Source organism: Coturnix japonica, chromosome 5 (assembly GCF_001577835.2).
Source record: "Coturnix japonica isolate 7356 chromosome 5, Coturnix japonica 2.1, whole genome shotgun sequence".
NCBI lineage: Eukaryota > Metazoa > Chordata > Aves > Galliformes > Phasianidae > Coturnix > Coturnix japonica.
Window position 1 is genome coordinate 48,254,277 of NC_029520.1, and position 14,128 is coordinate 48,268,404.

Sequence of the window (14,128 nt, forward strand, 5' to 3'; positions counted from 1 at the left end):
TAAATGGGAGCTGTAGTATCTTGCTGTACAGACTTCCAACAGCTCAGAGAACGAAGTCTGGCAACCTTGTTATAGATAAAGAAACAGACTTCAAATCTGAATAAAAGTCTCCAAGGTCCTCAGTATCCACACAAAAGTGAAATTCTTTCCATTCACTCCAACCAGTCAAGAGACATGAGTAAGAAAAATCTCAAATCTGGCAGAAAATGTAAAAGCTTTCAACAGAAAACTTGGGCTGGACAATATTTAGTGAGAACGCAGCTCAATTATTCTTAGCAAAAAGCATTCATTTGGACTATAGCAATTTAATTGTATTTTACTCCCAAGGCAAATGTGCTGCCTTTGGTCCATTTCTGCTTTGTATCCTCAAGAGTCTCAAGACAAAAACTACAGCGCATTGCCTGAATGCTCTGTACCTGGCTGCTTCTCTGCAGCTGCGAGAGTCACAAGCTCTTGGTCATCCTGGGGTTCTTCATCACTCATGTTAGCAGACGTGACGTTCTCCTTGTTGATGCTGCTGCTGCTTGCAGAGCTGAGCTGCTTCACCTGGAATGGCATTTTAATGGGTGAACCCAGTGTGTTAATAAGTCATCAAAAGTCAAGCTTCGTTTGTGTTTGGGTTGCTGCTGAGCTCTCTTGAGTCAGATTTAGCACTGAGCTTCTGCTTCTTTGCTAACAGTTCATACTGGCTCTTCATGTTTCTTGGAAAACAAACACACTATGTTGACATTAATTATTACAAGACTGGTCATAGAAGTGGCACTCCATGTACCAGACAGCTGATGCTCTTTGTTAAGATTCTAGTTCTTGGTAATATGATACTAAGGCTTCACAACTGCATTAATGGTGACAAGAATAGTCACGCAGCAGTACCACCTTGTGTCTGAAAGAGGGCTGATTGTTGGTAAAGATCCACTGAGCCTGGGAGCTGCTGGTGAAGCCACATCTGGGACTGCTGGAAACTAACCACCAGCAGACAACAAGGCTTTTCCTCACTGCTAATCCCACTGAGTCATTTTTTATATTGCCCTGAAGCATATTAGACGTAGGATTGCAAGCTAGAAAAGGATTCTCCAAATCAGTCTGCTTAGTAAAGGGAGATATTTCAACTAAATACCAAAGGAAGATGTTCACACAATCTCTTTGGGAAGGTAAGCTCTCCCAGAATCATACTATGACCAGAGGATGATCCTCCGTCATGGTGCTATGATTTTTTGACTGATTCTGATCAGGATCCTAACACATTGCTCTGAACTGCTTTAGAGAAGCTTCTCCAGTGAGTGCATAGATGGAGACTTTCTGAGCCACCAGAAAGAATGTCTATCTTTCCACACAGTGAATATCCCTGCCATCAACCAATCTTTTCCCCAGTGATGGAGGAAGGAAAAAAATGGAGCTATACATAGCATATGTTCAATGCCCACAGAGCCCCCAACTCACATAGCCCGGCTTATAGGGGGTACTTGTCTCTGGACCAGACAGTACATCGCCAACAATCTCTGCCTGGTTGTACCGGTGTTTCCTGCAGACAGGGCTCTCTGGAGAATGCCAGGGATGAGCTTCTGAAACAGCCTTTCCTGAAAGAAATTAAATGAAGGTCGTATGCCATGAGTGCAAATTCCCACCTCTGTAAGGAAACTGTTGCTTTGTATTAAGTTAGAAAGCGCTCTAAATAAAATGGCATCGTTATGGCATAAAAACGACAGTTTTGCAGCTTTCCTTGCAAAGCATGCACATTTGCAAAACATCAACAGTGTTTCAAAGGTAATGAGATGACAGCCATGCAGTTATGGGACACTCTGTTCTCTTCTGGAGAATGCTTGAACACAGGGATGAGTTCAAAATAAATAAATACACAAAAATGAAGAAGACTGCACTGCGGTTTTGGAAAGCATCCCAATGATATTAGCACATATCTGCAACACATTTCAGTAGAGATGAGTCTAGACAAGTCCTAAACACTTGTTCTGCATCTTACAGACAGGACACACACGGTTCTGTCAGACACGATGCAAAACCCCCCCAAAAAACAGAATTGGAACTGCTTCTCTCAGTAATTACATAATTAAAACTGGAGACAACCAAAAAAGTGATACCACCCAGAGCACACCACCAAGAAAGTACCAGAAGACTTTGGATCGATACAATGAAATGCATGTTAACCACCTTGGCAAAATCGAAATGGCATGTTTTGGACTGCTTTGTAATGTACATGTGAATACTGCAGCGTAAGAACACCATGGCAGGATGAGGCATGGTGTCCACACAAGGCAGGAAGTCAGACATTACATATGAGAGAGGTTGAGGAATATAGCGTGCAGCACAGGGAGATCGCCATGTTCAGACACATGCATTAGCAGGTGCCTACCAGAAGATGCTTTCAAAGTTTTTGTGGTCATTTTAAGATATGCCTCAGGATTTTCAGTGATTTCTACATCTGAAAAAAGAATAATGTCATTTTCCTCACTATGCAGTATTTTCCAGCTATTAAAAACAACTGAAACAATAAGGGACAGCAAAAACAATAAAATAAAAATTTGTTGGCACTACTTCCATCAGACATTTTTAAAAAGAAAAGTTTCTTAACGCTTATGTTACAATATAAACTAGGTTTAGACAACACCGTTCCCTCCATCAAAACACTTAAGAGATGAGACTGCTTACATTTACTAACAGAACCTGAAAACCAACAAACAATGTGGAAATAAGACCTCGATCCCCCTCCCTTCCCATACACAGACATCCTGCAACTGTCTGTCTCCAAAGAAGCAGCCACCCACAGGTTCTCACCTGACAAAGCACTGTAGTACGTTGCTTCTTCTTCGTCCTCGTGAGATGAAGAGCCCCCCACATCACCTGTGTGATCCCACTCGAGTGGGATGGAGTCAACACTAACGGGGGTCTCACAGCCTGATCGTTCATGACCTTGAGTAGGTGGCATGAGGTGGCAAAGGGACTGTGGGGAAGAGGGTTCCTCATTGATGGCCTTCTTATGCCAGGGATCGTTCTGGATTTCCCTGGAGTCTTCTGGATCCGTTTCATTTTCAGAGGTTTCTTTTTCATCATCTAATCCCTAGAAAGGTAAAATATTGTTGTATATTATCTATTACTAACAATAGCAATAATTGTCAAAGATCTGCATTGCTAACTCAGGAACACAATGCTAATTAGGACGGTTTTGAAATAACTTGCAGTAACCCAAGACGCATGTCCAAAGAAAAGCATCATTTCTGCACCCTTCCTCTTTTGCCAAAACAATCTTCACATCAACAGCTACCACTTCTCTTCCAAGACACTCAACTACTACCTGGCATCTCCCTCTAGTTGGCAGAGAGGGGTCTCCAGCTCCAAACAGACTGCATAGATTATGCAATGAAGTGATGCTCAGGTAGGGGTGAAAAGCTACTCTCAGACTCTCATGTTATCTACTCCACTTGCCTTTCAAATAAATGTTCTTTCTTTTTGAGCCAAAGCAAACCGGGGGTCAAATAAATGTTCCCAGCAGAAAGCAAAGAGCCTGCTACTCCCCCAGCTCAGTTGCTATAAGAAAAGGGATTGATGGACCTCTCAAACAAATGTATAAAGAGGTATCATAAGCACCTTACTGGAATTAAAGAAAACAAAGTGATATGAAAAACAAGAAAAAGCTTCTGAAGCCCTCTAATCACTACTATGTCAATATTAACTATGTGAGTTACTTCTGTGCCATCATCCAGATTCTGCAGATGGAGACCCAACAGGAGAGAAGCACAGAGATATGGCAAACATTTAGCAAACTTGGTGAAGCTGCTGGGGATGAGCACTAAGCACTGCCCTTCAAACACCAGAATCTTGCCTAAGTATCAAAACAACTCTTGCTTCTTACAGGATGTCTTGAAGTCAGCCTTTGATGGAAGCGGGCAACTCGGCCAAACACCTCCTGGCAGTATCTGTGAAGTTCTTCCAATTCATCTTCAATCAGGATAGCATCCAAAGGCTCGCTCTTCTGAATTAACTGCTCCCCAAAAACAATTAGCTGATCAATCTTATTGGTGTGTAGTGTTATTTCCTGCTGAAAACCCTATTTGAAACATACAAAACAATTAGTCTATTTCCGTAGCATCCCTTCACAGCCTAAACTTTGTCCTTTTCTTACTACAGTAAAAGGAAAAGCAGAAATTGTCATTGCTGGCTAATTTCATTTGGCAAATATCTTTTAAATGGAGAGGTGCAAAGGTTTGTTTTATTAGCAGGATTGTAGTTCTAAATGAAGTGTTGTTTTCCATGTGTGTACATCAATACGACTGCTCTGTCCTGAGCCTGCAGGGGACTGCGGCATGAGAATTTCAAACACTCAGTTTATTTTTCCACTGGGTACACAAGATGTTTTTCTCAGTAGCAGAGAAGTTTGTCTGGTTAAGCCTGCAGCCTACAAAACAGCAAATCTGTATCCCAGAGCAATTAATAGTGTAGGAGAAGAGGGGAAAAGCAGCATATAAGTAGGTAGCAAAGAGCCAATGTGTATTTTAGAATCACTACACATACATGTTGTCTTCTCTCTCTTTTGAAGTTCCAGTTACAAGAAATGCACTGGAAGGAGAGACCATTAATACTGATTCAAAACAGTTTTCCCTAGAAAAGAGTGCCTGAATTTAGGAATGCAGCTTTTACTATTAACTCACACATGCTTCTACCCAGACAGATTTCACTGTCACTGACACTAAAACATTTGGAGAAAATGGCAGGATAGAACTGAGCTTGACCACTGACTCTGAATTAGAACACTGTACAGGTTAGTCTAAGTCTGATTCAGAGAGCAAGTCTTAATGAAATACTGGTGTCCAAAAACAAATACAGCCTTACAAAGATCTGTTGCCTATTGTGAAGCTCCAGAAAAACAGATGATTCTGTCAAGAGAGGGCAGCCCGATAAAATTAGCTTGGTTCTATTAAACAGCTGCTTTATAACGATACGTACATTTAACTGGCGCATTTTGTCATCAAAGTTACTTTTTGAGAAGTGCTCCACATTTGTCAGCTGAAGGTCCATTTCTGTCAGCCAAACAAGGATATTTTCCCTTGTTGCCTCAAACTCATCTCGGCGATTGGTGAAGTGCTGAATAGGAAGAAGGAAGCCACTGTTACAAGAATTCACTAACTGATAGGAGTGGTAAGGCCTACAGCACATTTTCCCCAAACTCGGGCCAATTCTTCACCTTTGCTTCTTCAGTTATGAAGATCCCATCTGCCAAGGTTTGCACCACGTACTTGATAACCTTTCCAGAGGTGCTCTCCCACACTGGTAACTCAAGACACAACTCAATACAGCTGCTCTTGAATATGTGTTTTGCCCTTCTGTATAGAATCATAGAATTACCCAGCTTGGAAAAGACCTTGAAAATCATCAAGTCCCACTGCAGCCTAACCATAGTACCCTAGTATCTCCTATAGGAACCTGAAAGTGCTCCTTAACTCCCTCATCCCACCATTCCATTACCTTGAGTCTCCTCAGAATGGCAGCAACCCTCTTCTGGAGGTTGTCCCAGCGCTGGTTGCCTTCGTGTACCATCTGCTTCAGCTTGCTGGCAGAGTCAGTGCGGTTCTCACGGGCAAGGCGCCTGTACTGTTTATTGATCAGCTCCAACTGAGTGAGCCGTTCATGGATTTGCCGTTGGAATGCCTGCAAAGCAAATGGAAAAATTCAGCCCCCTTGCTGAAAAGAGAAAGAACTGATATAATACTATCCACTGAGAGAGATGAAGATGCCTCCTCCTCTTAAAAACCACAACAATGGACTTTCCAACTACAAAATTAAATCCAGAGTGGGACCCATATTTAAAATCATCCACTTAGCTTTAGCTCATTAGGAAGAAAAAAACAATAAAAAATAAAAACAAACCTTTAACTTTTAAGAGGGATTGTGTTGGATCAGAATGTTGTGTTCTCCCCAGAAGAAAAGATAAACGGAGACAAACAAACCAGCTAGATATCTGGTAGCCATAATATGGCTATATTACGTACGGTTACTGGATCTTAACTTCAAATTACAGGATGTATTTTTCAGCAATTCTAGCATTTGGTAGAGACAGTAAGCATTCAGCAGTCTGACTGCCCAGCCAGCTGCTAAGCATACAAAGAAGTTGTTAAAAATTCACCTCAAACTTCTTCAGCTCCTCCTTTGCATGTGTATACAAAACCTCTGAAGAATTGGGGCTAGCTGCTGTCCTTTCAGCTGATTTTAGCCAATCTTCAAAGCGAGAATAGTCATCCAAAAACCTCTGCCATAGGCGCCAGGTTTCCTCAATTCTGTCAGGGAGATGCAAAAATGGAAGAGTTTTATCACAAGCATCATTTTCTATTTCTTTTCAAAATTCAATTCAGGGCAAATGCATTTCTTTAGAATGCTGACCCAAACTTCTTTAGGAGCTGTTGGGCACAGACTTACTTCATTCTCCTCTCCATTGACATGGCACAAATGTTTCTCCACCGTCTGTCCAAACTCCTGCTAGTTTGCTGGATGGAGTCACACTCTGTCTCATTAGCACATGCATCTGAATCGTGCAGCAGGACTTCGCAAATATTAAAGACAGACTCCACCCCAGCTGTGTGCTGCTCTATGTCCCGTTGTAGATCCTGCATAGACAAAAGAAGAGTTTTAGAGGAAGGCAATACATGTGGCTAGACGTCACACATCCATTTTCAAAACGCTGAAGAAGATTGGGAAAGAGCAATTTGTATGTCAGTAAGAGGTTACTTGGCTTTAGGACGCAGACTTGCAGGATGGGCTGTGTAGGAGACAGGCTGACAGATTAGGAGAGAACTGCCACGGAGAAAAGGAATTGTACAGATGGGTTTCTCAGAGAAAGCAAATCTTTTCATGAACAGCACAGACAATTTTAACATGCATTCAAAATCCAAACCCTGCATGTGCTGTAAATGCAAACTTATTAATTTCGGCTGTATCAAATGACAGTATGTCCTGTCAGCTTACCACAATGTAAGACTTGATAGAGAACTCATTGTACACATCCTGTACTTCAGCAATTGCAGGATCACAGACTGATATCACAAACTGCAGATGCACAGCAAAAGAGCAGCCAGCACTGCACTGCTTTTCTAATCTCCCTTATTATCATAAATTCTATGATTCTATGCTTTCTCCTTCCAGAACTCCTGTTTTGACAGACTATTTAAAAGAATCTGGCAAAGATCCTTTGTCTTATCTACACTACGTTTCTTCTCCAGAGATTGCTTCTCCATTTTATTCTGGTAGCTCCTTCTGTACCTGTAACTATTCTGAAAGTCAAAGTAAATGAAGAACACAAAAAAAATAAAACCTTACCAAGGTATTTCATCTTAAAAAAGCAACTCTGCACAACATTACCAACTGTGAATAGTAGTGAAGTGACAATGTTCACTCTCTTTCCATTTTTCAACCCATTCCTGGCTTCCCTGGAGAAGGGTACTTAGAAGAGCCTCTAGCCAGAACAGCAGAACAACAGCAAACACTAATAAATATTTTCTCGCAAGAGCAAAAAGAACTCCCCTTAGAAGGCTGATTGCATTGAACAGATGAAGCAGACCTGGTTTAACTCCAGACTTAAGTCAAACCAACTCAACACCAAAAAACCCACCCAGATGCTGCTTATAGGAAATCCAAGAAGAGCTGAAGAAAGGTCTTCCCTGAAATAAACAAGGTGCGAGGAGTTGAGTATCACCCTGTGGAAGCCTTATGTAAGTACTTGAAAGAAGGGCTAAGCCAGAAATGGTAATAATTTGACTTGTAGGATTTGTGATAATGTACCAAAATCTTTACTCACATCTTTACACAGACTACCAGAATTAAACCCAGCATCTTTTTTGGTAATTTTCTAATGATTCACAGCTGTTCTCTGAGCACAGGGCAGACGTGTCCTTGTAGTCCTCTGCTTCTTAAGGCAGCCCTACCTCACTGCTGTTACCTAGAGAGATTCTTCTGAATCTGTTAAACTACTCTGGATTTACAACTATATTTGTAAAAGTGAGAATTGGGAACACAGATTACTACACCACCTTACTTATGTTACGACACAGTACTGACAACTAGTTCATTACTTTTGGTCTTGCCCAGGTTCATATGCAATCACCCTAGGCAGAACTGTTGCCGTTTCTACAGCTGTTATTCCAAATGACATGACTGCATTATGGTGAGACAAACACAACTGAACCATGGGGTCAAGAACATATTCTGAGCCCCAAAAAGTATTTTTCCATCAGCTTAAGCAGTCTACATGCTGCTAGACTTCTACATTGGTGAAATCAACTTGAAATCTAAAAAGGAGTATCATTCACATTTCAATCTTCATCTTTCAGCTGAACAAACATGCCCTAAAACATCTCTCTCGATGCACAATGCTTTTAAATTTCATTATTCAAGACTGAACAAGTAAAGCTTTTCCAGTTGAGGATGTCAAACAAACAAAGCCTGCAGGGCATATTTCCCACCAACACTTGCTGAAATAATTGTTCAGATAAAACCAGGAAGGATCTCTTGTTGTGTTTAGATAAAATGTTTTGCTAGTATGTTTTTCCTACGATCTTTTTAGTCAGCATGAACTTCTCATGCTCAACCTGCTAAAAGCTTACAGTAGGAGCAGTCTGGAGGTGCCCACAGGTCTGCATTGACAGAAACTAAACAATAAGGCAGCAGATAGCTCTGAGCAGCAAACGATGGCTCTTGCCACAACAGCTTCAGTTTGGAAATCAATTCCTACGCATCTACTGTTCTTCTCTGCATAGCAATATATCACAGCCTGTGAGAAATGCAAAAGGTTTGGATGAGGAAAAAATACTTCCATGTTGTTTACATGACTATTTACAGTGTACATGGAGCCATGAGACCACAGAACCAAAGGTTCTGGTGTTTGACCAGCTGCTGGTGTTGGTGGGAGCCGTCCCCACTCCTTTCACAGAGGCACTGTCACATGGGAAGCCATGATCTCTGGGACATGAGGCACCTCTGGGACATGAGGCACCTGAGAGCCATAGCAGCCAGCAGAGCACACAGCCCTCAGATCTGGGTCAGTAAGGGGAAAATAAGCAGAAGCCAGAGACAGAAGATGGAAAGGATGGTAAGAACACTCTTAAAGGGCAGATGACATGAAGTTCCACACTTTATAGCTTTATTCTTAATCTTCAGTTTTAGGACAAATTCTACTGTTAGAGTCAGAAGACAGTCATGGTGATTCTCATCCTTCCTAGGGAGGCACTGCGAACCTGGCACAGAAGAAAGGTTGACACAGTTTATGCTGCTCTACCAGGAAGTCTATGCTTTGGAGAAGCTCCTTTTCCTTCCCTGGCTGGTAGAGAAAGAAGTTTTACTATAGGGCATCTCAAACTGCACATCGTTTTGGCTGGAAAAAACTTGCACATTCAGTTGTAACCAGTCCCGGCCATCTTCGGCACTTAAAAACTAGCACAGATCTTTAAGAGCTCCTTGCTAAGCCACTGTCTTGGAGAAATGCCTACACACACTCCACCAACAGCCAGTAGTGCTAGGCTGGTTCATACTTATGCCTCAGCAGGATTCATGCACCATCCCACAGGATACTGTCTGCAGGTAGAGAGGGAAGAGGAGTGAGCTAGAGAGTGCAATACCTCATATAGCACTTACATCTGCCACAGCCAGCTTGCTTCCATGATTCAGGCTTTGCAATGCTTTGCAATGCTCAGCCTGGGTCACGTATCATCCTGGCTGAAGGAGCTGGGCTTCTTCAGCCCAGTGAAGAGAAGGCTCCAGGGAGATCACATTGTGGCTTTTCACTACTTAAAAGGAGCTTACCATCAGGAGGGAGAACAACTTTTTACATGGTCTGATGGCAACAGGACGAGGTGGAATGGTTTTAAACAAAAAGTACCTTGTCTAGACTCTATAAGGTTGAACTTAACTGGGCAAAAGTTCTGACACGTGAAAAAGCTGCTCCTTATACTCTGTGGGTATTTTTCAGTGGAGGAGAGTAGAGAGAGCAGAGCAACACTTACAATACTGAAATAACAACAAGCAAATAAATTTTTTCCACGCAGTGCATCTTGGCAGGAACATGCAGTGAAAGTTAGAAGGCCTGGCTAAAGAAAAGAGAAAGGTGATTTTAAACTAGGACCAATTGTCAGCAAATTTTTAGCTCATTCACTTTGGCTGCTCCTATTTCCCACCTGCTGTTCCGCCAGTCTCTTCTGGATTTCTTGGTCATCACAGATGTCATAAACAACAGGCTTAGAAAGTTCTGACTCAATCCGGGCCAACCAGGTGCGAAGGTTACTCATGTTTTTGTCCAAAAGTTGTATAAAAGCAAATGTTTCCTTCAGTTTCTTCACCCTAAGCAAACCAGGAAGAACATTTTGTTACAAAGATCTGTAATCAGTGGAAATTATGTTAGCAGAAGGTGACAACAGTCTTGGTCTTCTGAAGGATGTACTATCACACCAACCTGCTGTCTGCAAACCAGAGCCATATTTTAGTTAAAAGCTACCTAAACTGGCTCAGCAAGCCTCTGCCCTACAAATGCAGGAAGGTCTTCTATGAATTACTTACTGAAGCTAAATGAATTGTGTCAAGTTTTGTAGCCTCATTCATCTGCTGGTCAGGTCTTCTGCTCATACTTGGGCATTTATCTAAGTGGGTGCTTGTACAGTAACACCTCAGTTAAACTGAAATGGGTATCTATGCCCTGATGTACCTGCTGTGATGATGTTGTAGGCTTTCTTCATCAACCACCAGGCCTATCCTATGCAGCAGGACTACCAGCAAGGTATAGCTCTGCCAATACAGACAAAACTGTGCCCACACCAAAGGTTCAACATTCTGGGTAAATGAATGCTGACAGTAGAAGAGAAGGCCTGAGCTATAACAGCTTCAGACCTCACAGTGCTATGATGAAAGTTCCTCTAAGCAACAAACTGAAATGTGTGGAAGGGTGCCAGACTCTCCTAGTGGGTGAAAATGAAAGAAAACAAACCCCAACCAACACTGAAAAAGGGGAATATCCAACAGCTGGAGAGTCATACATCAGACAAGCAAATAAACTGTATAGAACACTTACTTTCCTTACAGCTATTTATAGCAGAGCTCTCAAGGCACAGATAAACTTCTTCTTACTCACAGCCTTTACAATATATTCCCCTGTCAAAATCCTTTATAAGCCTCTCAAACTACCCAAGTAGCCTGGTTATAGATTTTTGTGAATTGATCTTCATCTGTTGGAGGAGTATCTGCTAAACCACCTCACCGCTTTCACGTGTCTTCTTGTAATTCTCATTTAATGCCATTCCCAATATCAATTACTTAAAAGTGCAATACTGGGTAGTATCTCTTTTGACTTCAGTTTGATATCAGAGCTTGCCTGCCACACTTTGATAGTTAATGGAAGAAAAAAATATATATGAATTATAGATCTTGATTTTAATCTGACCTGTTTTAAATAAACATCTAGATTATAAAATGGGATGAACTGTACCAAAAAGCACTTCTCTCTGTGAACAGCACAGGTCTATAATGCAGTACTATAAACACCAGCTGGAGTCAGGTGATTTCTCCCCTGCCCTAGAGAGAGCCTGTTTCCAGCTGGCATCATTTCCCTACACAATCCTTCCTGGCCACTTTCATCCCTCTGCTGTCTCATTCTGACCCTACACCTGGGGATGGATGTTTGGACCTCACACGAGGTTTTAAAAACACCAATTTCTATATTAAGCTTTAAGTAACCACCTGGCCTAAAAAATGCTAGACTATCTAATTCAAGTGCAGTGCTAAAAGTTCAGTACCAAGTATAAAAAGGCCAAAACATTTCCCATTTATCAATTACTGTGAACCTATTTGTCAAATGCTGCAGCAGCGAACTGTCACCAGCTGAACAATGCCAGCAGCTGGGATGTCCATGATGAATCCTAATTCACTTGTTTGCAGCAGCATTATGCAAAGCTAGGAATGGGGCTGGGAGGGAGGGAGCCGTAATCTCACCTAGCTCAGGCTAGGACGGATTACATGAAGGCAGAGGCGCTCTGACAGCGTTCCAGGCTGCAGGCTTCATGCAAAGGACCTGCCCCTCCTTGCAGTAAGAAATGAGTTTTCTTGCCTACTGTCCTGCCTGGCTGCCAAGCTGTCCTAGCCAGTGTTAGAGGAATTCAGACTGCCTGGGCTTTGCACTTGCCCATTGTAGCATATGATAAAACAACAAGAGATATGTAGGATAGCTAATCCACGATGAATATATCACTCTGTGAGCAACTGATCTTATTAGCAATCTTAAGGCAACCAAACAGGACACAGACGTCAGCTGAACACTCAATTTAAGGTTAAATACTTATGCAGATGTGGGAATGATAGTGATGGATGTGTTCAGACCTGCTGAGTGTTGCCAGGGTATCAAGTAAGGCCAACAAATTTGGGACATGGACTATCAGCATAGGAAGCAGTTTCCCCTACCTCTTGCTCCAATAAGGGTCAGGCAGAATTTTCAGGCAGTTTTACAGCATGTGGACAAGAAGAGAACAATCCTACAACTAGGACTGCTGGAAACAGTATTTAGTGATTCTGCACACTCCAGAATGTAAAATTAGTCCAGTCTGGTTGATGCAACTTGGTAAGCCAACCTGAAGGATCTGGCCCAAGTCTGTGCTTCACCTACAAGGTCACTGATACTGGCAAAAAGCACAAAGCAATCTGCTCCTTTACGCCAATGGTGTTTTCCACGCTGCAGCTGTCAGAAGAAGCCAGGGGGTGACAAAAGCATTCAGCAGCTCTTGCTTTTATTAACAAGCTCTTTTCAGAACTCTGCTCTCAAGTTCAACCCTTTATGCAGAAGGCATCTGGTTCGCAAGCAAACAGCTGCTACATAAATCTTCCTGTTACTGGTCCCACTTCCATTAAGTGGTTCTCAATGAAGATGTCACACTCCAGTAACCATACAGCTTTTTCTTCTGCTGTCACAGGCTGGCAATAAATTGCCCAAGAAGAACTAATTCTCACTCCACTCTCTCCCCTGCTCCTGTCCCACCAGCCAATTTTGATCCACTTGATTGTAACACTCAGAAGGCCTGTGGCTCACCAAAGCCAGGTGACTGACCTGGCAGCACTTCTTGCTGGAAAGATGGGACTCTGTTGATTACAGAAAGAAGGAACCAACAGAAGAGCCTCAAAAAGTTAAAGCCAAATATTTGCACTGTTGCACTGCTAGTTCTGCATGACTTCAGACCAGTTAGAATGACAGCTGCCCTAAAAACTGAATGGCAGGTGAACCAAACAGCATCATTCAAAATGGAGAACTCTAAATATGTCAATACACTGGCATAAATGTGGTTGTAATCAGACTTTTGACCAACAACTACCATTATTCTGCAAAGGTAACTGCTGCTCTCCTGTACAGAGGTTTTCTGCTTTAGGAATGTCTTGCAAGAGATGCACATGCTGGAATCACCCAATGCCATTGCCTACTTGCTGAGTCCATGCTTTAGGACACTGTATTGTTCCTCTGTTTCCTTTACTCCTTTCTCAATCTAATTCCACCCATTTTCTGTCTTTAAGTTGCAATACAGAAAAATTTAAGGGTTTCAAGCCATGGGTTACTTTATCCAACCTGCACACTGGGTAACAGGTAGGTGGATATGAACAAGGAGGTCCAAAGCTAAACTAAGGGATATTCAATTACAATTAAACATATCTTTATGATTGACAGCAAATCCATTGAGTTAGACAAACAACAGCTTCAAGGAGAGTGGTACTGCGAACTTGTATCTATGCAGTTGCCTTCACAGATGTGCCGCTGTAAATATCTAATTTAATTTGTTACATATTCTGGGAAGAATATGGCATTCATCAGTCATTGGACCACCCTTAATCACCTAAGTCATCAATCTCAAACACTGAAAGCAACAGGTGAAATGATGACAAAGCGGAGCATCCTCATCAAGCTTGCAGAGAAGTCAGAGAGAACTGCCATTACTCTGGCTAGAGATCAAAACAGGGCATTAAAAAATACTACTTAGATCCACAAAATCCCTACACCTTTGCAATGATCACACCCAGTTGCACTGTAAATCACCTGCTATTTGCATGCAAGAAATCTCACAGAGTTTCTTGAGATGCATCCAGAAAGTACAAATGATGCTGAAAGATG

The 14,128-nt window shown here is 42.1% G+C and overlaps 1 protein-coding gene across 6 annotated transcripts in view; it reads right to left on the reverse strand.

The window, feature by feature from the left end:
- The window catches only part of SYNE2 (spectrin repeat containing nuclear envelope protein 2), a 156,243-nt gene that overhangs the window by 7,260 nt on the left and 134,855 nt on the right, over positions 1-14,128 (reverse strand). For 3 of the 6 annotated variants that reach the window (XM_015865456.2, XM_015865454.2, XM_015865458.2), the window contains exons 102-111: positions 10,170-10,332; positions 6,424-6,611; positions 6,134-6,284; positions 5,476-5,658; positions 4,957-5,094; positions 3,866-4,060; positions 2,791-3,073; positions 2,369-2,437; positions 1,441-1,577; positions 417-546 (exon numbers count right to left, since the gene is read on the reverse strand). In XM_015865456.2, the coding sequence (XP_015720942.1) occupies positions 417-546; positions 1,441-1,577; positions 2,369-2,437; positions 2,791-3,073; positions 3,866-4,060; positions 4,957-5,094; positions 5,476-5,658; positions 6,134-6,284; positions 6,424-6,611; positions 10,170-10,332 (1,637 nt within the window). Of the gene's footprint in view, positions 1-416; positions 547-1,440; positions 1,578-2,368; positions 2,438-2,790; positions 3,074-3,865; positions 4,061-4,956; positions 5,095-5,475; positions 5,659-6,133; positions 6,285-6,423; positions 6,612-9,117; positions 10,083-10,169; positions 10,333-14,128 lie in introns of those variants that run through there. The other 3 variants (XM_015865457.2, XM_032444791.1, XM_032444790.1) reach the window with 3 other exon arrangements.